Genomic DNA, 22,298 nt, shown 5'->3' with positions numbered 1-22,298 from the left:
CAGCATCTACATTGGTGAGCAAACTACCAATGTGTTTTGTGTCTGAGTGTATCAGTGAGACCTGTGTTATAGCTAAGTAGCTTATGCATCAACTGAGATCTCTGATGTAGCTTATCTCCTTTAAAAGTGCATTTAAAAAAAAAACTTGTACAGATGGCATGGAGGAAAAGGTGCACTACAAAGAACAGCTCTGTTCCTTCACTGTGTGTTATGTTTGCAGCATAATATATTTCTGTGTGGCTTCTATTCTCAAACAGGTTGTTGTTTCTGAAATGGTCAGCCCAACACCATAGTAATAAATTGTTCCAAACACTGCCTTTCCAGGCAGTCTGTTCTCACAACTGGGAATATGCAGCACTTACTAGTGCAGCTAAACTCTTCAATATAGTGTATGGTAGTTCTGCAATTTTCCTGCCCCCTAAGTTGCTGACTAAAATTTCCCCCAAAGTGTCTCCATTCTAATGAGAAGTGCTGCACATAACATTATCATATGCACCTGTTAAGTAGTGCTGTAACATCATTAGTGACCTGTGACTTGCAACGTAACTCTTTTTTAATCCCTGCACTGTCTTGTTCATATTTTAAGAAATACTTTTTTCCAATAACTGTAGTTCCTTTACACTCAGTTTTAAGAAATACTTAAAATATAGGAGATTCCCCCTCTTCATTGCTGCCTAAAAGCAGTTCTTGGCTAGCTTTTTAAAATCGTTGCAGGTAGCAAATACTCTCTTCACAGAACCCATTTTCCCTCTTCCTTCCTTTTTTTTTTTTTTTTAAAAAAAATTGTGCTTTCTTACCTATCCTGCTTTACAATGCACACAGTTTGAGGAGAGGAGGGAAGAAGAACAACTGTGTATGCATGTGGAATAATGTTTCTGTACCTGATAAGGCAGCATAGCTACTCTCTCTCTTGCATTTTTAACATGCAGGTGGGAGCTGCTGATGCTGGAGTGAAATGAATAGCCTGGAAAGACCTTTATGTACAGCAGGGGAAGCACCAACAGCATATTGCTCTACAAGGATTTTTCTTTCGATACTTGGCAGCTAGTCTGAATTTCTCACTTGTTGTCTGAACATAGTCTTGAGTATTAACTACTTCCATTTCAATGCTGTTGATCATTTCTCCTTGTTCTTCTACCAACAGTGAGATTTGGATGAATAAGTCCTTTAAATCTTTCACCTGGTTCTCAAGATTGATCAGTTCTTTGTGTCTCTGTTCAATCTCAGATAACTGAGTTTTAGTGATCTTAACTTCGGTAAGCAAGTTTTCATTGAAAATTTCCCATTTTCCTTGCCAAACCATATCATTAGCTTCTTCCTCGGAGACCTCCTTTCCAGCCACCTCAAGCTGACGCACGATAAAGGTCTTGCATTTTTCTTGCTTGGCTGTTATAGCATCATTGTACAGAAACATGATATTTTGGAAACGACGGAATAGGACAGCTCGCTGAGAGCTTAGGACCCTCACAACAGCAGATAAAGAACCGTGTGCTTTTTCTACCTTTTTTACAGTTTTTGATAAGTCATCCAAGCACTTGCTAATGTGCTCTGCTTGAATTTTTATCTCTTTTGTAACACTACATTCCTTTTTAAGAATGCTGAATCTTCTCATGGAAGCTGTTAGGCTCTTTTGTTGCTGACTAAACTTTTGAACATCATCTGCCAAATTGTTGATATCATTATGAAGTCTTTGGATTTCATTTAGATACCTTTCTGTTACAGGCTCCCTTTCAAAAATAACAGCTGCTTGTTCAAACTCTGCTTGTTCCTCTGACACAACCCTAGGAACATTGCTGCTTTCTTCCAATAACTGTAGTTCCTTTGCTCTCAGTTTAAGCTCTTGAAGGCGGTCTTTCATCTTCTGCAGAATTCACTAGGGTACTTCTGTCATATATCCGTATAGCGATGTAACCCTAGGGATTAAAAACCACTTTAACTATCAATGTACTCATTGACATGTTACATGGATGATAGAAAACTTTGTAGGCATATAGAGAGGAAGTCAGGATAATACAACAGCCCTAAGCTAAGTAAATGCTCTTCACATGGCAGGAGGAACCTTTTCCTTAGCCTTGTAATCTAAAATCATTGGTCCCACAATAGTCTGGTTTTGCAGGCACAAGGTGAACAGAAATAGTGATCTCATAAGAAACATCTTAGTCTGATACATAGTGCAGTGAGCACTCTGCAGTCTTGTATGCTCTCCCTACCTCTTCTGTCTCTCTTTGAAATTCCTTCTTTTTTGAAACTAACAAAGCTCTCATATAGATATAACAGTGCTCTGCTACAAAATCAGTGGGTACCAAGATGTGTGTCAAATGCACAACTATGGCTAGAGATGGGTGTTCTAACTATGGAAGCTAAAATCTCCTTAGCCTTCCTTCAGTATTGGAAAAAAATAAATTTTCAACCACAGGGACTAACCCACCTGCTTCTGCTGGATGGGTGTCACTCTAAGTGGCTAAAATCAGTGCACCACAAAATACATACTTTAGGTTTTCACCCAAATGAACCTGAATATGCGAGGGAATGAAATCAAGGCAGCTCTCAAACAGAGAGTAATAGATATGGAGAGACAAACAGATCTTAACAGATGCCCTAATTTTAGAATGCCAGATCATCTCAAATACCATATGGCCTCCATGGCTTATTTAACACACTTAGACTCACACAAGTTTTGGAAAGCTTTGGATTTGGAATACTGTAATTGATTATTGGCTGATGCAAATCGGTATACTACGGAATCTGTGGCGAAATTTTGGGTAGCTTGTTACAGCATCAGGAAAAATAAGCTAATTCTGTAATAATTTTGAGTTATGGTTTTATCTTCTCTCTCCTATTTAATTGGATTTTAATATAGTTTTTATGTAATTGAGATCCTTACAAAAGACCCGTGTGTGTGTGTGTATGTAAACTTTATACTTCATATGCTCCCAGTATTTTATATTCCTGTAAATGGCTTGATGCTACAATAAATTTTGACTATAATTCTACATAGGCTTGCTCTACAAACCAGGTTTGAAACTGGTCAAACCTAACCATCTTTTAAAAGAAGGTGGGTACATATAAGAAGGACATGGCACCTTGTATACATGTTTGTGTACTTAGCTTTAATCACTTGAAAATTATACAGTTGTACTCAGAACCTGTATTTAAAATCCCTATATATTATGCAAGTTATGAAACTTTTGTAGAATTTACCTAAATTAATTTACAATCCTTTCTAGTTCTTCCTTGAAAGTGCCCTTGTGATGATTTTCCACAATTCTTCGTAATAAAACCATTAGCAATAGTAATGTAGAATAGATATATAATTCTAATGTACATAGCATTTCATAAGCAATACTGGACCATCATATTTCAATCCAATTGTTGGGAAATTGCATTTCACACACAAAACGTTCTATGTGAATCAGTGTTTATTCTGATAATTTTTTGGCACTGCAAAACTGTTGACTCCCGTAACAGAAAATGTAGTTAAAGTTGAGTCTTTAGTAATGTTATGAAATTGCTTGCCACCAGTGTAGAGAATTCAGAGGAAATTCAGGTTGGAGCACATGAAAATAATCTGTAGTAGTGATTCACGATGGCAGTGACTTGAACAATCTCTTGTGGCACCATCTAACACATTTATTGACATTGGGAATTCAGTATGTCTGACATCTGTAATTAAAGTACAGATCAGCAATGTTTTCAGCCAGTGTCAGAAGGATTATATTGGACTACAATAAATTCCACTATTGGGGAAATCAGCAATTTTTAGTTGAATCCTTTTAGTTACGATTTTTGCATATAATCTGAGAACCTGTGTAATGACTGGAAGAGCGATAGGGTCTTTGATTCTTTCTGTCTACCGCTGCAATAATGCCCATAATTTTATTAACCTTTCATGTTTTTCCCTAAATATTAAAGTTGTATTCCTAAGAGTTATGAATAATTCCAGATGCAACAAAAATACACAGGAGTCTTGTTTTTATTCTAGTAGAAATATTTTGAACAAGAAAGAGGGCCATGAACCCTTATGGTAAAGGGGGGAAATATGTTTAAGGTTGCATGACAAGACTACTGTTAATTAAAGTTTGAGGTGTCCCCCCCCCCCCCCGGAAATACCAATTTCCCCTTAAATTGCCCCTGCCACTTTACACTGGCAAACAAGTATAAGCTACCCCTTGTCAATCATGTTAAAGTCTACTTCTGGTAAAATATAATGTTGAAAGCTGAATTTGGGTACCACAAAAAATCACCTAGAAAAGCCCTTGTGTACAATTTTATTATTATTGATGTATGACCTAAATGATACTGGGTGGAGATCACTGAGGTAACACTCCCAGAGAAAGGCAATATGATTCACAAGTACAGAGGAGGAGTTCACAATGCAGCATTGCTCATAGTGAAGCAAGAACTGAACTTGTCAACTCACAGTGATGAACATTAATAAAAAGCATTATAAATGTATATGTTGTTTCGAAAGTAATATGATGGGCTGATGTTTTTTGTGAACAAATTTTTGAATAGTGTTTCTTTAATCTCATTCTAGGGGCTGATAAAATGTTTTTATGTGTACTAGATACTGGAGAGTTAGTGTCTTATTTGTAAGGATTGTTACTTCAGATTGGAACATTCACTGTGGTGCTATTGAGGTTCCACTATATTTATTGTCAGTTCTGTAATCAGAGAAATAGAAAGTTTATAAATTGCTTCAAGCCTACTGAATGGATGCAAGTTTGCTCTGCTATTGCAAAGTAGGTTTCATGTACATATTGCAGGCAACATCTTTAATAGTAAGCTGAAGGCCTTGAACTATTTCTGGGCTTAACATATTTCACCTTTCTTTCTGGAGCAGCCATTGTCAGTTTGACAAGATTTTGGATTTTTAAAAAAGTCTATTAAAGTTTATTAATTGTCACGTAGACAGTAAATATTTCTAACTAGAAGTAGATTCATTTAGTTATGAATCTGGTTTGACATGTGAGATTAAACATACTTACATTTCTAAACAGAAAGCTGTTACAGGCAATTTACTAACTTGCCCTGCGTCAGATGAGTGCAAGACAAACTTTCCCAGAGTAAAATAACATAGTGTACAGGGCACAGAGAAAAGCCTTCAGCAATAAGCACTAGAAGTCTTGTGGGGGCAGGGGTAAGGCAGGCAGTGTCAGTGTAAGAAACGAGGACAATACAAGCATATGAATGTGTTCCTATTTCTTCTAAGTTACTGAGCCCTGGTGTATTATTGGTTGGATTTTAGCAGTTTTTCCACTTGCTTGACCAGTTTTCCTCCTCAAGCCATCCTGTGTTCTAGTAACTTCTGCCGATGTGGATCCCATGATCTCTAACATATATCTTTCCAGTGGTCAAAAGCTGTGCTCCCTCTAAACTGTGTGGCATGAGCAGTCGCTAGGGTTGCCAGGGCCAGTTTAGAAAATATCTGAGGACTTTGGGGGATGGAGCAAAGGGAAAGGTTGTGACAAGCATGACTGAACTCTGAAGAGAATTCTGGCCATGACATGTAAAGGGACTGCACTCTTTTTAAATGCCTTCTCTTCATTGGAAATAATGGAGGATGGGGAATCTTCTTTTGGGGCTCATAGAATTTGACCCCCTAGTCCAATCTTTTTGAAACTTGGGGGGGGGGGGGGAGTTGAGAAGAGGCATCAGATACTATGCTGAAAATTTGATGCTCTGCCTAAAAAAAACAGCCCCCCCAGCCCCAGATACTCACGGATCAATTCTCCGTTATACCCTATGGGGACCAGACTCCATAGGGTATAATAGACTGCCCAGCAGATGTTCATTCCCCCCCCCCAACTTTCTGATAACCCTGAAGCAGGTGGAGAGCCTCCAAATCAGGGGATCTCCTGCCCCCAACTGGGGATTGGGGGTGGGGGACAAAATCACGGGGGAAATTGATATACAGTACATCACAGAAGTGAGTACACCCTTCACATTTTGTAAATATTTAAGTATATCTTTTCATGTGACAACACTGAAGAAATGACACTTGGCTACAATGTAAAGTAGTGAGTCTACAGCTTGTATAAGTGTAAATGTGCTGTCCCCTTAAAATTACGCAACACACAGTCATTAATGTCTAAACTGCTGGCAACACAAGTGAGTACACCCCTAAGTGATAATGTCCAAATGGGGCCTAAAGTGTCAATATTTTGTGTGGCCACCATTATTTTCCAGCACTGCCTTAACCCTCTTGGGCATAGAGTTCACCAGAGCTTCACAGGTTGCCACTGGATTCGTCTTCCACTCCTCCATGACGACGTCACGTAGCTGGTGGATGTTAGAGTCCTTGCGCACCTCCACCTTTAGTTTCAGGATGCCCCACAGATGCTCAATCGGATTTAGGTTTGGAGACACGCTTGGCCAGTCCATCGCCTTTACCCTCAGCTTCTTTAGCAAGGCAGTGGTCATTTTGGAGGTGTGTTTGGGGTCATTATCATGTTGGAATACAGCCCTGCGGCCCAGTCTCCGAAGGGAGGGAATCATGCTCTGCTTCAGTATGTCACAGTACATGTTGGCATTCATGGTTCCCTCAATGAACTGTAGCTCCCCAGTGCCAGCAGCACTCATGCAACCCCAGACTATGACATTCCCACCACCGTGCTTGACTGTAGGCAAGACACACTTGTCTTTGTACTCCTCACTTGGTTGCCGCCACATATGCTTGACACCATCTGAACCAAATAAGTTTTTTTTGGTCTCATCGGACCACAGGACATGGTTCCAGAAATCCATGTCCTTAGTCTGCTTGTCTGCAGTAAACTGCTTGTGGGCTTTCTTGTGCATCATCTTTAGAAGAGGCTTCCTTCTGGGATGACAGCCCTGCAGACCAATTTGATGCAGTGTGCAGCGTATGGTCTGAGCACTGGCAGGCTGACCCCCCACCCCTTCAACCTCTGTAGCAATGTCATGGTCTAGGGCTGCATGAGTGCTGCCGGTACTGGGGAGCTACAGTTCACTGAGGGAACCATGAATGCCAACATGTACTGTGACATACTGAAGCAGAGCATGATCCCCTCTCTTTGGAGACTGAGCTACAGGGCAGTATTCCGACATGATAATGTAATGTACTGAGAACCGAGACGGTTTGAAGGCAACATAGTTTATTCAGTAGCACATTACAAGAGAGGGAACACGCGGGCCGGGCCCCGCTTATATACAGTACCCGGAACAACCCCCCTCCTCTGACCAGGCCAATCCTGGTCGGTCAAACTTTCCACCACAGATCTTGATGGGCGAGGCGAATGGCGAGCTCCATCTGGGGACCCAGGGGGTCGCCTTTAGTAGCTATCACCATGCGGCCAGGTAACTTATGTTCAATACATAACAGATAATGACCCCAAACACACCTCCAAAACAACTACTGCCTTGCTAAAGAAGCTGAGGGTAAAGGTGATGGACTGGCCAAGTGTGTCTCCAGACCTAAACCCCATTGAGCATCTGTGGGGCATCCTGAAATGGAAGGTGGAGGTGCGCAAGGTCTCTAACATCCACCAGCTACGTGACGTCGTCATGGACTCCAGTGGCAACCTGTGAAGTTCTGGTGAATCTATGCCCAAGAGGGTTAACGCAGTGCTGGAAAATAATGATGGCCATACAAAATATTGACACTTTGAGCCCCATTTGGACATTATCACTTAGGGGTGTACTCACTTGTGTTGCCAGCAGTTTAGACATTAATGGCTGTGTGTTGCGTAATTTTGAGGGGACAGCACATTTACACTGTTATACAAGCTGTAACTCACTACTTTATATTGTAGCCAAGTGTCATTTCTTCAGTGTAGTCACATGAAAAGAGAAATATTTACAAAATGTGAGGGGGTGTACTCACTTCTGTGACATACTGTGTGCTTTGAATGATCATATTATTATTAATGTTAGCAATATGTAGAACTACACAAAATATGGCAAAACCACAAATGCATAGCACAATTGCAAAAGGTTGTGTATGTGGATATGCCCTTCAGGCCTGCGCAGAGGAATTTTTTAGGTGAAGCCCAGTGTGCCCGGTACTGGCTCCACCCTTTCACCTGGGGGTCATCTGCCATGGCCCAGTAAGCCGGGACGCCGGCAGCGAGTCCTCCAGGTGGTAGGTGTTACATTAACGAGCTCTATCTGCCCGGGTTTGATGTTAGAGTTTTCCTTCTCTTAGGCTGGCAAGGTTGGTGGGCCCAGCCTGCCCATCCGGTTATACCGCCGGACAATTTGGTCGCACCATGACGTAGCAAACTCTGTGAAAAAACGGGGGGGGGGACCAGCGAGAAGGTGTTGCTACGGATGCAGTAATGCAGGAGAGGCCATTGCAGTGACCATCTGCCAGGCATAGCCAGACAGTAACCACGCGGCATTCACTACACCGGGAGAGGAGACGCTATGTATTGCGCATACACTTTCCCTGGGGGGGGTAGGATACCCAGAGGGAGCCCACCCCCCCACCACCCCCATTGCATGCAAAAGGACACAATCAATAAATTCTGTGCTACTCAGGTGCAAGTATCATTCAGAGACAACAAAGTCTTTCGAACAGAGTCCCAGAAAAACCAAACAGATAAGGGAGAAAAGACTTTTTCTGAAGCTTTCTTCAAGATGATGGGCTCTGGAAGAGCAAAGTAAACTTCCAAATAACGAGGTCTCTTGCCCAATGATCATTTAGACACAAAATAGGTGCCTTTTTCAAAGACATGACTGCTTCCTCAATAACAATTTACATGGAATGGATCAGCCTTCAGAAGTATAATATATGATCACAGCAGGACCTACAAATTTTAACACCACAGTGGGTTCTAATTTGCATAGATTTAAAATCATATCCTATGGAACCTTGGGTTCCTCAGAAGTCTGTCTTGTCAGAGATTCTTCAGTGAGATCTGTATTGGCAGACAAATCTGCTAACTGCTACCATTTTTCCATGCTATGCATAGCCACAGAGGAGGGCTATGTGTTCTAGAGTGTGCACTGAGTTCAAAAGTCCATTATTGATATTTGTGAACTCAATATCAGTATCATGAACATATGCCAGACTCTTTGATGAACAGACAGTCCATGGGAGGCATGGACATTCTTTGATATATTGATGTGGAAAGGGTTTGGAAAAATTATAAAGTTTAAAAACTTTATAGCATGAGAATTGATCACAGTGGGAGGCCCACTGATTAGTTTTTTTATTGTCTTGGATGAACCAGATACTAAACTACTATTCTTTGTTATTCTTCATGTGGTCTGCTGGTGGTGTCCAGTCCACAGGTAGCTCAACTGTCCTGAATGAGGGCAGGAGCTTTTGCTTGAGTGGCCCCTGTCTGGTGGAACTCTCTGCCAGATGACATCCAGTCCCTGCTGGATCTTTCTAAATTCCACAGGGCCTGTAAGATGGAGTAGTTCTATAAGGCTTTCCATTGAGGACAGCAGTTGAGGCCACCTGTTTTTTGACAGTAGTCTGGGGTGTTGGTTGTTGAGAGCCAAATGTTCATGTTTTATTCTGATGCCTGAGCTAGGGTCCTGCTTCATGGATTGTAAGTATGTTTTTGTAAGTCTGTTTTATCTTTGTTTATAGATTATTTTATTGAATGTTGTGCTGTCTTGAGCCCTGTGACCCAGGGGAGGGAGGAGTAGAAGTCTAAAAAAAAAATCAAAATATATATTTAAATCTTTTATTTCTAAGTCCAGGTGAAAATCAGGTAAATACTGAGTTTTTATTATTATTACGCTCAGCGACCAGGTCCAACAGACAATAAACATTATCAGGAAATACTGAATTAATTTTGCCATCCATAGCTACTTGTTACTTAATTCCCCCCCCCCCCCCAAAAAAAAGCTGTATTGTTGCAGGGCTCAACCAGTGCTAAGCAATAAGTGGCCTTGAACAGCATCCAGCAATTTCATTGTGGCAACTAGTATTTTCAGCAGTGGTACAGCTGTAGTGTATCTCCACATTTCTCAGTATTCAAGTCAATGCAACTTTTAAAAGAAATAATGAAATTAGAAGGCATTAATTGAGAGAAGTTAAGTTAAGGTTAGTTTTTTAATTATTATGTCCATCAGGATTATTCCCATTTTGTTTATATACTACAACACTTGTCATAGTATAAATAAGATTATGGGAAACTGTGAAGAGTTTAGGAATTTGTGATAGCAGTAATAGTTCAGATTTGAAAAGAGCAGGCATGTCCTAGTTTAGCCTTCTATTTAAAACTAATTTGGATTTTTTTGTATTTAAGTAGGCATGACCTTTAAGTAGGCAAGCCTTGAGCCTGCTTGTTGGGGAGGGCGGGATATAAATCAAAGAAACTAAACTGAACAAGTTTCCATATACTGCAATAATAGTTTTGGTAAATGTGAGATTGTGATGTCATTTAACTGTACACAGTTCACAGTACACAGACACTCCCTGTCTCATGATGTCTGCAATAAAGTTCTAAAGCTCTTTAACTATAATAAAATTCCCTGATGCACTGTATACTCTACTTCTGTTTTCAGTTTTTTTTCTATTTCAACATTACTTTAAACTGTCTAATGAACATACAGGATTTAAAAGCAAATTAAAGAAATACAAGAACAAAAATAAAATAAGAATCCCTTGCTCATACAGTGCTTAACTTGGCACTCTTAACTTTGCAAGCTACGTAAATTGCTCTCCCGAAATATCACTTCAAGTATTTTTTTTTTAATTTAAGACTGCCTCAGTTGGTATTTAGATGAGAATTTTGTGCAAAGAAAGGTTCCTATTGACTTGGAAAATTAAAAGTGAGCTCTTGTCTTTAAGCTACTCCTGGCAGACTTCCAAAAGAAACAACTTTGGTGCATGAAACGTGTTTAGCACATTAGTATTCCTGATCCCAGACAGTAAACCTCTGAAAATATATCTTTCGGAAACACTTTCACATTTTATATAGGACAAACACCCACTGTTTCAAAGATACTTTGACACTTGAGGCTTTTAAATTATACAGTGTACTGTTTTGTATTCTTTGAGGAGCAATAAAAGTAAACTACTTACCTTTAAAATCTTAGTTGATGGAAGCCTCTTGTACTTCTGTCTCAGGATCTTGTGCTTAAAAGTCATTTGCCGTATCCTTGAGAGCGCAAATAATAGGGCAGGAGTATGATTTCCATTAAAGAGTTTCTGCTTGCTTAATCCTCATAGACCTCAATCACCTGGAAAGTGCATCTTGGAAGGCTGTACTGTGTGAGAGTAAGACTGGTTGCAACTTAAAGTAAATTGGTTACTTTATGCTTAGGGAATCTAGTTCTGCCTGTTGGAGACCCAGCCTTGATTTGAGGCGGGCCATTCTATTCTAATTAGCCAACACCAGGAAGTATTTCTGCCTGGTTCGCTGGTTGACTTGAAATGCAAATACATGTTGTTGTTGTACTGGACTCTTTAAAAAGAAAAAGAAAAAGAAAAAATATTCTCTGAGCATTAGATTTTTGAAACACAAAGATATGATGTAAAATTACAGGAAGAAAAGAGATGCTTACAAATGATTGCACAAGTAAAGGGCTTCTCTGCATACACAGGGAAGTAGCTAACAACTTTCAACTTCTAATAGCAGTCCCTTGTGCCTGCCCTCTTCTTCAAGACTGATTTGGTGGAAAGGAAAATGACTGAGTGTGAAAGATAATTTAGATTATGTTGTACTCCAAATCATCCAGTTTACAATACAATAAAATAAAAATAAACTATGGCATGTAGCACCTTTGTGGAGTTCAGGATCCCTAGCTCTCTTTGCCTGCTGCTTGTACTTTTTTCTTGCAGAATTTTTTTGATGTTTCACCTGTGCAAGAACCTCCAAATTTGTATCTAAATGTGGTCCAACACAGTGTTTAGAAATGTAGTATTTAAAATGTTGTCTTTTTCATAATAATTTCATTCCATTTTAAGAGGTTCTATTACATTTACAAGGCAAAATGAATTTAAAGAAAATCACACACACACACTACTAAAAATGTTGTCTCCCCTCCAGACTATTATTCTGGCTTTGGCTTGGCTGCTACTTAAGGGAACTGGAACTCTTGCAAATAAGGACTAATATTTCCTCTGCATAAATATGAATGTGGATTTTGTTACATTATCTGTAGGCTCTTCAATCTAATTTGCGCAATGTGTATCAAAAAGTGTGATGTTATTTATCTGACACTGAGTTGTCAGTTTGTCTTATTTTATTTACTGCATTTTGTCCCACTCTTCCTCTCAGGGACTCAGGCTGCCATACATGGTTCTCCCTTCTTCCATTTTATTTCACAACAGCCCCATGAGGTATGTTGTGGAGAGCCAGTTCGGTGTAGTGGTTAAGTGTGCAGACTCTTATCTGTGAGAACCAGGTTTGATTCCCCACTCCTCCACTCCACCTGCTAGAATGGTCTTGGGTCAGCCATAGCTCTGGCAGAGGTTGTCCTTGAAAGGGCAGCTGCTCTGAGAGCCCTCTCCAGCCCCACCCACCTCACAGGGTGTCTGTTGTGGGGGAGGAAGGTAAAGGAGATTGTGAGCCGCTCTGAGACTCTTCGGAGTGGAGGGCGGGATATAAATCCAATATCTTCTTCTTCTATGCTGAGAGAGAATAAGTAGCTCAAAGTTCCCCAGTAAATTTCATGCCATGTAGTGATTTGAACCAGAGTCTACTTCTCCACTTCTAGTCCACCACTCAAACCATTACCACCACATTGGCTGCCAAATAGTGCCTTTATGAGACACTACCATAATCCTGTTAGCATGAGATGATCTTGCAGTATAGACTGTACTGTGAGGGGAAACTTACTTGTCCTTCTGACATGGTAATGAACATTGTCAGACTTGGACCCCTTGACTGTTTGTTTTTCATGGGTAATCAGTCACTCTGCACATGGGGTTCTCTGGATCAGAACAAGGCAATTTGAGTGTTGATGATTACATAGCTAACACTTCTATCTGATTTCCTTTCAGGGAAGGTCAATCCTAATTAGCAGCTACTCTTTAAATGTGATATTTATAATGCTGATAAATCACCTTTGAACAGTTTTGATCAAGAAGTAAGCACAGCATGCCTTAACAATAATTAATGTGAGATTGTCAATTTCATATGCCAAGATCTAGCCAACCTAGGTGACATAATCCACTGAGAAGTAATTATTAATAAGTATCAGAGACTATGTGGGAATTTAGTAACAATATATCTTTATCTCTCTCTTTCACTGCCCCAAAGAATTGAGAGGTTCTATTTTCTATTTTGCTTTTTTAGTCTGAGCTAGGCTTGGAATGTTTATACTTATATCAACAGTTCTATTTTATCTTCTCACTGGGCGGTGTTCTTTTTCTTTAGGTTAGCAAATAAGCAGGACAAAGAAGGTGCATTGGCAGAAGCCGATGTAATTGAGTGTTTGTCTCTTGAAAAGCTTGTCAACGAGCACAAATGCCTGTGTCAGATTGTAAATTCATTTTAATAAGATCTTGTTTGATGACTTCCTTAAATTTGATGCAAGGATTAGGCTGGAATTATATAATCCTCTCATGCCATTCAGCCCTACAGAACAGCTCTTGCCTTTGTACTTCTGAGCTCTGGTTGCAGTTGTTGTGCTGAATCCAAGATTTAAAGATGTTCTAGCTGCTTAAGACTGAAACAGTTAAAGCCTGTATAAACTCTTCACAGCATCTATTTTTATGGTTAGCCTGGTTGGACGGTTGTCAAACAATATACTTTTAAATATGAATGTTATCCTTAAAAAGGGGGGTGGGGAGAGAGCAACATTATAATTAAATGAAGTAATCCAAGCAGTATTTTGAGACTGGAGTAAAGACATAAAGGGAAGGCTTACACTAGCTGTCTTGAATGGTGTACTCTCTAAAGTTATCAAAAATTGATATTTGTTGGCATTTTAACTGAAACAGTCCCACCTGCTGACCCATCATCCTTACTCTAGCTCCTTAAAATTGTTTTATCTCTGTGTCTGAAGAATTTAGTTCTTGTCTTTTCGGGAAGAGCTTCTTTCCCCCCATTATATTCCCAAAATTTTACAAGCTTCTGTGAAGAACCTGATTTCTCAATACACAATAATGTGCAAGTAATACCACATAATTGGTTTCTCAACTGAGGTGATATTTCTTCTAATGCTGCTTTACTTAGTGACACTCAGAAACTGAAAACATCTTTGCTTGCTTTTTATAAATAAAACATGTGTAATATAGAGCTGGTGTTCTATTTAAAATTGTTATCAGTTATACCCTTTTATTATCTTTGTATTGTGTTAGTATTGGTACACAGTGGTTTTTAAGTTTGTGGTGTAGTATGATACAAACTGGATTCTTGTGTGTCAGTTACCTCCAGAGAGTTGCAATCTGTGCTATAGAATAGTTGAAATTTTCCAATATGAAAGTGTCCTTGCTTCCGGAGTAAGTTTTTTTGGAATATGTAGGTTGCAGCTTTGGAGGATAGCAGATATTTTCACATAAGAAATTTTTAATGCCCAGATCCCCCAAACTGTTCTCTAAACTCAGTAGATGAAAGTATCTTTTGGGGTTTTGTGAAGATAGCTTCTAAAAAGGTTGGGTTTGTCAGTATTGAATCTATCTCTACACAGTCTGACAGCTCTATTGTGACAGCAGATGATCTAGCTGGCTAGCTAGGTCACAGTGACCTTATCTACAAGCCGGTTCCAGCCGGCAGAGGACAGGTGGAAAGGACCTGCTGAGTCAGCATGACTGTGGACTGCTAGGATTGGCTGAAGGAACTATATATGGACTGTGCTAGCAATGCACAGGCCTCTCTTCGAGTAGACACATGCTGGCGGAGCAATTTGGTCCTGTATTTGGTATATTTCTGCACTAGTGAGCACGTTGTATATATACTGTAAATACACTATTTTAGCACTAGCTGCAGGTGTCCGGCTCACTTCTGTACTGGGGCTCATCGTTGCACACATCACACCGCTCACTCTGCAAACACCCGCACCGACAGGGTTATGGGCCCAGTGCGGTTCCGCTGCTCGGAGGAGCAACGTGAGTGTTGAGCTGACCAAGAGTTGTGAAGGAGTCGGAGGCGAGGAACGCCGTTGAAGGACAAAGCGTACCAGCTATCTCAATCCGAGAGCCAGAGGGAGGACGGCAGCCAGCTGTGTGGAGGAGTCGGCGTCATGGCTCAGCAGCAGCTTGCAGTGGCCGTTGAGAAGCTTAACTCAGCCAACTACGCGGTGTGGAGCCTACGAATGGAACACTATCTCAAGCGTGAGGGGCAATGGCTGTTTGTAAGTAATCCCCCTGCCGTGTTATCTCCTGACAAGACTGTGTTGGCCAAGAAGGCGCTGGCAAACATTGTGCTAGCAGTGGGAGATGACCAGTCGATATATGTGCGTGAGAAGGACACTGCCAAGGCTGCCTGGGACGCGCTCAGTGGGGTATACGTTAGTACCACTGCAGGCTCCCTCATGGCCTTAACCAGGAAGATGTTTCGCACTTTAATGCCGGCTGGAGGGTGTGTGAGGCAGCACATCAAGAAGCTGACAGACTGCTTCGTGGAGCTTGAAGCCCGGGGCAAAACTGTCGCTCCTGATGACAGGGTGTATATCTTGTTGTCTTCATTGCCGCCGGAGTTTACACCTCTGATAACCTCCCTGGAGACGGTTGATGTTGCTACTCTGGCCATGGAGTATGTGTGTGCCCACCTGCATGATTTCCAGGAGAGGATTGCAGCTGTGAGCCATCCGGGAGTGTTGGCTGGAGAGCGTGTGGCTATCGGCTCGTCTGGGAAGGCGTCCAAGCAGGAGCCGGCTTGTGCTGCTGGCAGACAACCAAAGGCTGAAGAGGAGCCGACTGCACTGTCGGTCAGGCGTTGCTTTGGTTGTGGCTCATCCTTGCACCTTTTGCGCGTTTGCCCAGAGAAAGGGAAGCGGCGTGGACGGAGACAGCGAAGGCAGAGGACCACCAGCAGATGTGAGGAAGAAGCCCGGCTGGTTACTTCTTCAGGAGAGAGTACCGGGTCTGTGTGGATATTAGACTCTGGTGCAACAAGCCATCTCTGCTGCGACAAGGAGCTGCTGAGTGATGTTGACATTCCTGAACTCACTCATGTGAGATTAGCCGACGGTGCTACTGCGGCTATTACATGTACTGGAAGTGTAAACTTTCCTGTTTTGAATTGTACATTCCAGCATGTATTGTGTGTCCCCTCATTAAGGTCTAATTTGCTAAGTGTCAGCATGCTAATTGACGATGGCTATCAGGTAATATTTGAGAAAACCTGTTGTAAGATCTTAGGAGGTGGGGGGAAGCTGCTTGCTACTGGTAAGAGAGATGGGAACGTGTATGTGGTCCAGAGTAATTGTGCTCAGGCTGCACAAGTGTCTAATGTGCCAGTGCACGACCAATGCATCCATCTGTTCCATAGAAGACTTGGGCACTGTGGGTTTCACGCATTGAAAAAGACCCTACAGATGGTGCCAGGTCTGAAGGTGAAGCCCTGCAGGTGTTACTTAGACTGCCAGGTCTGTAAAAAGACCAAGAGCAGGGCTTGTGCAGTAGCTAGACAAAGCAACAGAGAAAGCAAGCGTGCTTTGGAGTTAATTCACCTCGATGTGATTGGCCCATTTCCAAAGAGTCTGTCGGGAGGCAGTATTGCCTAGTGGCTACCGACGACTATACAAGGTATTCCTGGGTGTCTGCCATGAAGCACAAGTCCGAGGTATACAAATTGTTTGTTAGATGGGCCACAGCGGTTGAAAGGGAGTTGGACTTGCGTGTCAAAGCAGTTCAGAGAGACCGCGGGGGTGAGTTTCTTTCAAATGAGTTCAAACATTGGCTAGAAAGCCAGGGCATTGCTCACAGATTAGCTAACCCGGCCACGCCCCAGGAGAATGGGCTGGCCGAGCGGCATGGAGCTGTATTGCAGAACTTGATGTATAGCATGTTGGAGGATGCCAGATTGCCAATTGCTTATTGGGCCGAGGCCATGTACTCCACAGTATATCTGTACAATAGAATTTGGACCAAGGCTGTGCATGACATGCCTTACAGAAGGCTATATGGTAAAGTCCCTGACATGAAATTTTTAAAGGTCTTTGGGACGAAGGCATGGGTTAGCATTCCCTCGGAGAATAAAAGGGAGGGAGCTGGCCGGGCAGTACGCCTAACTTTTCTGGGCTACAAGCCAGAAGCTAGGTGTTATCGCTTTTGTGATAAGAGGGCCAAGCTGACTTTCAGTAAAACAGCTAGGTTTAACGAGCACACCAGCTGGCCTGAGTTACATAGTACTGAAAAAGAAATTGTATTGCTGCCGAGTACTGATAACAGTGCTGGAGTCCTGCCAAGGGTGATTCAGCAGGAACAATAATCTCCCGGCCGACAGCTAGCACCAAAGCAGCCAGAAGAAGGTGAGCCCAATGCTGGCACAGAGCCTCAGGTGCCAAGTCAGGAAGTGGAACTTCCAAGTCAGGAGGAGGAACCTCTGAGCCAGGAGGTGGAGCCAACCCAGGAGGTGGCAAGCAGACAGTCTGGAGAAGACGAGCCCAGTGCTAGTGCAGGGCCTCGAGTATCTGCCAGAGCCAAAAAGGGTATCCCTCCTGTTAGGTATAAAGTGCCATATGTAACCCTAATAACTAAACCAGATCCACCAGGGTTTCAGGAAACGCTCAGGAAAAAAGCTGAAGCGTGGAAGGTCTGGGTTGCAGAGTGTGAGGCACGTAACAAGGAGGCTGAAGCCAAACGCCAGAGGGAACTGGCTGACCAGGACAGTGGTGATGGGATCCTGGATTGGAAAGTGTAAATCTGTAAATGTCAAAGTGTAGATGTATAAGTGTATGACACTGCTGTCCAGGAAACAATGTGTAAGCATGTGTGTGTAACATTGCATAACATTATGTATAATGTAAAGTTGTCAAGTATGTATGGAACCTGTGTACAATATTTAGGTTTACTGTGTACGATAGATTAGGAGGTGTGTCAGTCTTGAATCTATCTCTACACAGTCTGACAGCTCTATTGTGACAGCAGATGATCTAGCTGGCTAGCTAGGTCACAGTGACCTTATCTACAAGCCGGTTCCAGCCGGCAGAGGACAGGTGGAAAGGACCTGCTGAGTCAGCATGACTGTGGACTGCCAGGATTGGCTGAAGGAACTATATATGGACTGTGCTAGCAATGCACAGGCCTCTCTTCGAGTAGATACATGCTGGCGGAGCACTTTGGTCCTGTATTTGGTATATTTCTGCACTAGTGAGCACGTTGTATATATATTGTAAATACACTGTTTTAGCACTAGCTGCAGGTGTCCGGCTCACTTCTGTACTGGGGCTCATCGTTGCACACATCACACCGCTCACTCTGCAAACACCCACACCGACAGGGTTTTTTGGGGGGTGGAAATCAGGTACATAAACCTGTGCTTGTATTTCAGTGGATTTCAGCCCTTCTTGTTCCATGATGTATTAAAAGCTGAGGCAGACTGGATCAAAATGTATACCTGTTCTTACTGACAAATTAAGAGCTCACCAACTATAGACAAAATCGTTTGAAAAATTACATGTCAGTGAAGTGAAGATTTCATTGTTCACATTCACTGTAGCTGAGTGTCATGTCTGTTCTTCTCTTCCTTACAGGAGCCTTGTTCGGCTATTATGGGCAGTGGTAAAAAAATTGACAAATCCATAAAGAAAGGTTTACTTTGGCTGTTACATGTTATAGCAAAAGATTTTGATGCCTTAAATGAACGAATCCAGAAAGATACTATAGAGCAAAAAGCAGCTGAAGAACAAGAGAAACAAGAACGAGCTGAACAAGTGAGGAAGATAAGAGAAGAAAGGTATCCCCCTCCCTTTTATAAGAAGGGTTTGTGTGGCTCAATGTTATCAAGTTAATACTTTTTTGAAAATAGGATAGATCCAAGCAGCTTTCTCCACTGGAGGAGACCACCCAGAAAATTATGCTGACAATAATGCCTGTTGGATAAAAGCTATGTGAGATAGGGGCTGTAATAAGGATGGTAATAGGGTGAGACTGAACAAAACAAAAAACTGGACCCAACCCTGTTGTATAAATTAGCAACTTCTAGCAATATTAATGTGAGCTAAAAGACAAATATATCTTAATACTTTTATAGAAGCCACTGCTCAAGAAACATAAATTCAAACCTCCACTGGGGCTACGTAATTGGTCATACAGTTTTCTAAGTTGTGGCCTAAGTAGGTGGTAATTAGGCTGTTTCCAGTACTCCCTTTAAGCTGTGGAGTCGTGTGAGCAAAAATCCTACTTTATGAGCTACTGGCATTAAAGTTGTTGCTGTTGTTAATTTAATTTCTATCCCGTCCTCCCCGCTGAAGGCAGGCTCAGGACAGCTCACAGATAGGGTTGCCAAGTCCAATTCAAGAAATATCTGGAGACTTTGGGGGTGGAGCCAGGAGACATTGGGGGCGGGGCCAGGAACAAGGGTGTGACAAGCATAACTGAACTCCAAGGGAGTTCTGGCCATCACATTTAAAGGGACAGCACACTTTTTAAAATGTCTTCCTTCCATAGGAAATAATGAAGGATAGGGGCACCTTCTTTTGGGGCTCATAGAATTGGACCCCCTGGTCCAATCATTTTGAAACTTGGGGGTTACTTTGGGGAGAGGCACTAGATACTATACTGAGAATTTGGTGCCTCTACCTAAAAAAATAGCTCCCCCAGAGCCCCCGAAACCTCCAGATCAATTCCCCATTATACCCTATGAGAAACAATTCACAAATAGGGAATAATGAAGATGTTTCCCTCTCCTCCACACACACACACAAACACACCCCTTCTCGCAAATGTAGGGGATTGGCCTCTCTACTCACCAGCCAGCTTCTTCACAGACACAGGAAGTTGAAACCTTTCACCACCTCCGGAGGTGCAAAGGCACATGGTCCTTTGGGGTGGGGCAGGAAGCAGCCTGGGAAAGCTCCAGCTGCTGCGATGGAGCTGGGTGGGAAGGGGAGGGGCAAGGAGAAGCTGCTGCAATCCGAGGTAAGAAGGGAAGGAAGGGAAGGGAAGGGAGGAGTAGAAGCATCGGGATCGGTGGTAAGGGGAGAGGAGAAGCTGCTGGGATCGGGGCTGGGTGGGAAGGGCTGCCATTCCCCCCCCCCCTGCTTTCTGAATTTTTGGCCAGCGGGGGGAGGAGGCTCCAAAACTGGGGTCCCCCGCCTGGGCCTACTCACAGACCAAGGGTCGACACAAGCACATTAGTGTAACCGATTAAAATAAACAGCAATAAAAACAATTTTAAAACATTTGCATGTGCTACTATCATGATTTCAGTGATTAAATTCTGGAGGTTAGCTGTACTCAGAGGTCTCAGGATCGCCACAGTGTGGTGAGGTAGGGCATTGTTGGTGTTCTTATGGGCCAATTGTGAGCGACTGCATAAATTAGTTTGCTCTGGAGCCATTTTTCCTGAGCTAAGATAAAAATGTGTGAGTTGAAGGCTAAAAAACTCAGCTTAGAGGGAACTCTGGCTGTCTCCCATCTGCATCAAGGTAATTTCTGCTGCCTGAAATTATGCAAAATTATTTTTTTTAAAACCAATGTGCATGCCTATGCTCATTTTGCCTAACTGGAGAGCCAGTTTGGTGTAATGGTTAAGTGTGCGGACTCTTATCTGGGAGAACCGGGTTTGATTCTCCACTCCTCCACTTGCACCTGCTAGCATGGCCTTGGGTCCGCCATAGCTCTGGCAGAGGTTGTCCTTGAAAGAGCAGCTGCTGTGAGAGCCCTCTCCAGCCCCACCCACCTCACAGGGTGTCTGTTGTGGGGGAGGAAGGTAAAGGAGATTGTGAGCCGCTCTGAGACTCTTCGGAGTGGAGGGCAGGATATAAATCCAATATCATCTTCTTCTTCTTCTTCTTCTTCTTCTTCTTCTTCTTCTTCTTCTTCTTCTTCTTCTTCTTCTTCTTCAGTTTTGTTTTCAAGATCCAGATTGTCAAAGATTTTTGAACAACTGTGGAATTGAAATATGCTGTTGTGTGAGCACCACTTTCCCAAGCAGCAGGAAGTTGCAGTTGAGAGGAGGGATTGTTGTAGATTTCTGGTGCTTTTTATGTTAGGTTGGGGGGGGGGGGTTTCTCCTCACAAATGTGAAGGTTTAGTGAATGGAATAAGTCTGGCGTCCATGGTTAGATTCTGGTAAGGCATTTGTGCCAGCCATTCTGATGCTATTCTCTTTTCTGTCCACGTGCAGCTTGCAAAAATTTCCTTCAGCCCCCATCTAGGCAGGCAGGATGTGGCACAAATCCCAGTAACTTGAGTAATAGCTGTCAGAGGTCAGTAATCAGGACTCTATTGTCCAACATTCAACATACAAAACCTAGACTGAGAGCGCCATTTTACATTAACTGAACAGCATGCTTGCAACATTATGGAAATCAGGATAAATAGGTATTGCAAGGGCACAGACCAGGGAATAGTAGTGCTGTGGGATAATAAAGAACTGTATTATACCCACATTCCCTTTCTCAAGTCATGCACAGCTGTCTCTGGCTTTTGAGATTGCACTAAAAAATCTTGTGTTAAAATCTGTGCGACAAACTTACATCAACTTGGAATTGAGAATGCTCATAACTCAAGTCTATTGCATATTTATGATCTTATAGGAAGGAATGTCTATTATTGATGGACCTTGCACAATCGAATTAATGTTATTGCTTAACTAAACTTGGAAAATAAGCATGCTTCAGACAGTTTAGTCTATATCTGCTAATAAAATCTGAGTTCAGTGGCACCTGAACTCAAACTTTGTCCTACTGCTTCAGACCAACATGGCTGTCCACGTGGATATATCTGCCAATGGTTACTGTTTATTTGCCAGTAGGCTTGAGCTGGCTAAACTGTAGTAGAAGTAATAAAAATAAAATCTGGCTTTTTCAAAAATCATAGTACCAGTGGGATGATGTTGGTTGAACCAGCTATTGGTGGTAAAATCCAGGAGCTGGGTTCAGATTAATGTGCAGGTTAAAACTCATTATTATTGTGAGATATGTATACCTCATTCTGTTCTTGAATAAATCTTGCATACAGGCAAGTTCACTCATAGATCACCTGAAATTTTTAAAAAAAGTAAATTTAAAATATCTCTGAATCAGAATTACCTGGCATATCTACGTTTTCAGGTGACTAGAATAGCATCACTAGCAAGAATGCAAAGTTCCCACATAAAGATTACCACACATTTAACAGATTCTGAATAATAAAATTCTTTTAATGAAGTGATCTGCAGTACAATTTTAAAAGGTACTTTTGAAAAGTAGCACCATAAATGTTACAGGTACAGAGCTCAGCACAGAGAGCCTCTATCTGCCATCTGTCTCAGTGTCTT

At 42.1% G+C, this 22,298-nt stretch overlaps 2 protein-coding genes across 2 annotated transcripts in view; one reads left to right on the top strand and one right to left on the bottom strand.

The window, feature by feature from the left end:
- Positions 1-22,298, top strand: part of ARL13B (ADP ribosylation factor like GTPase 13B) — a 50,552-nt gene that overhangs the window by 21,024 nt on the left and 7,230 nt on the right. The window contains 2 exon segments of the mRNA XM_060235288.1: positions 13,305-13,410; positions 18,568-18,770. Coding sequence (XP_060091271.1) covers positions 13,305-13,410; positions 18,568-18,770 — 309 coding nt within the window.
- On the bottom strand, positions 961-11,272 carry STX19 (syntaxin 19). Its single transcript, XM_060234511.1, has 2 exons — positions 11,006-11,272; positions 961-1,913 (listed from the first exon to the last, which is right to left on the bottom strand). The coding sequence occupies exon 2, from the start codon at positions 1,856-1,858 to the stop codon at positions 977-979; it is 882 nt and encodes a 293-aa protein (XP_060090494.1). The 5' UTR covers positions 1,859-1,913; positions 11,006-11,272; the 3' UTR covers positions 961-976.

The sequence above is a fragment of the Heteronotia binoei genome, chromosome 3 (assembly GCF_032191835.1).
Source record: "Heteronotia binoei isolate CCM8104 ecotype False Entrance Well chromosome 3, APGP_CSIRO_Hbin_v1, whole genome shotgun sequence".
Classification (NCBI taxonomy): Eukaryota; Metazoa; Chordata; class Lepidosauria; order Squamata; family Gekkonidae; genus Heteronotia; species Heteronotia binoei.
Note: the sequence above shows the minus strand (reverse complement) of the source record. Positions and strands in the feature narration are given on the sequence as shown.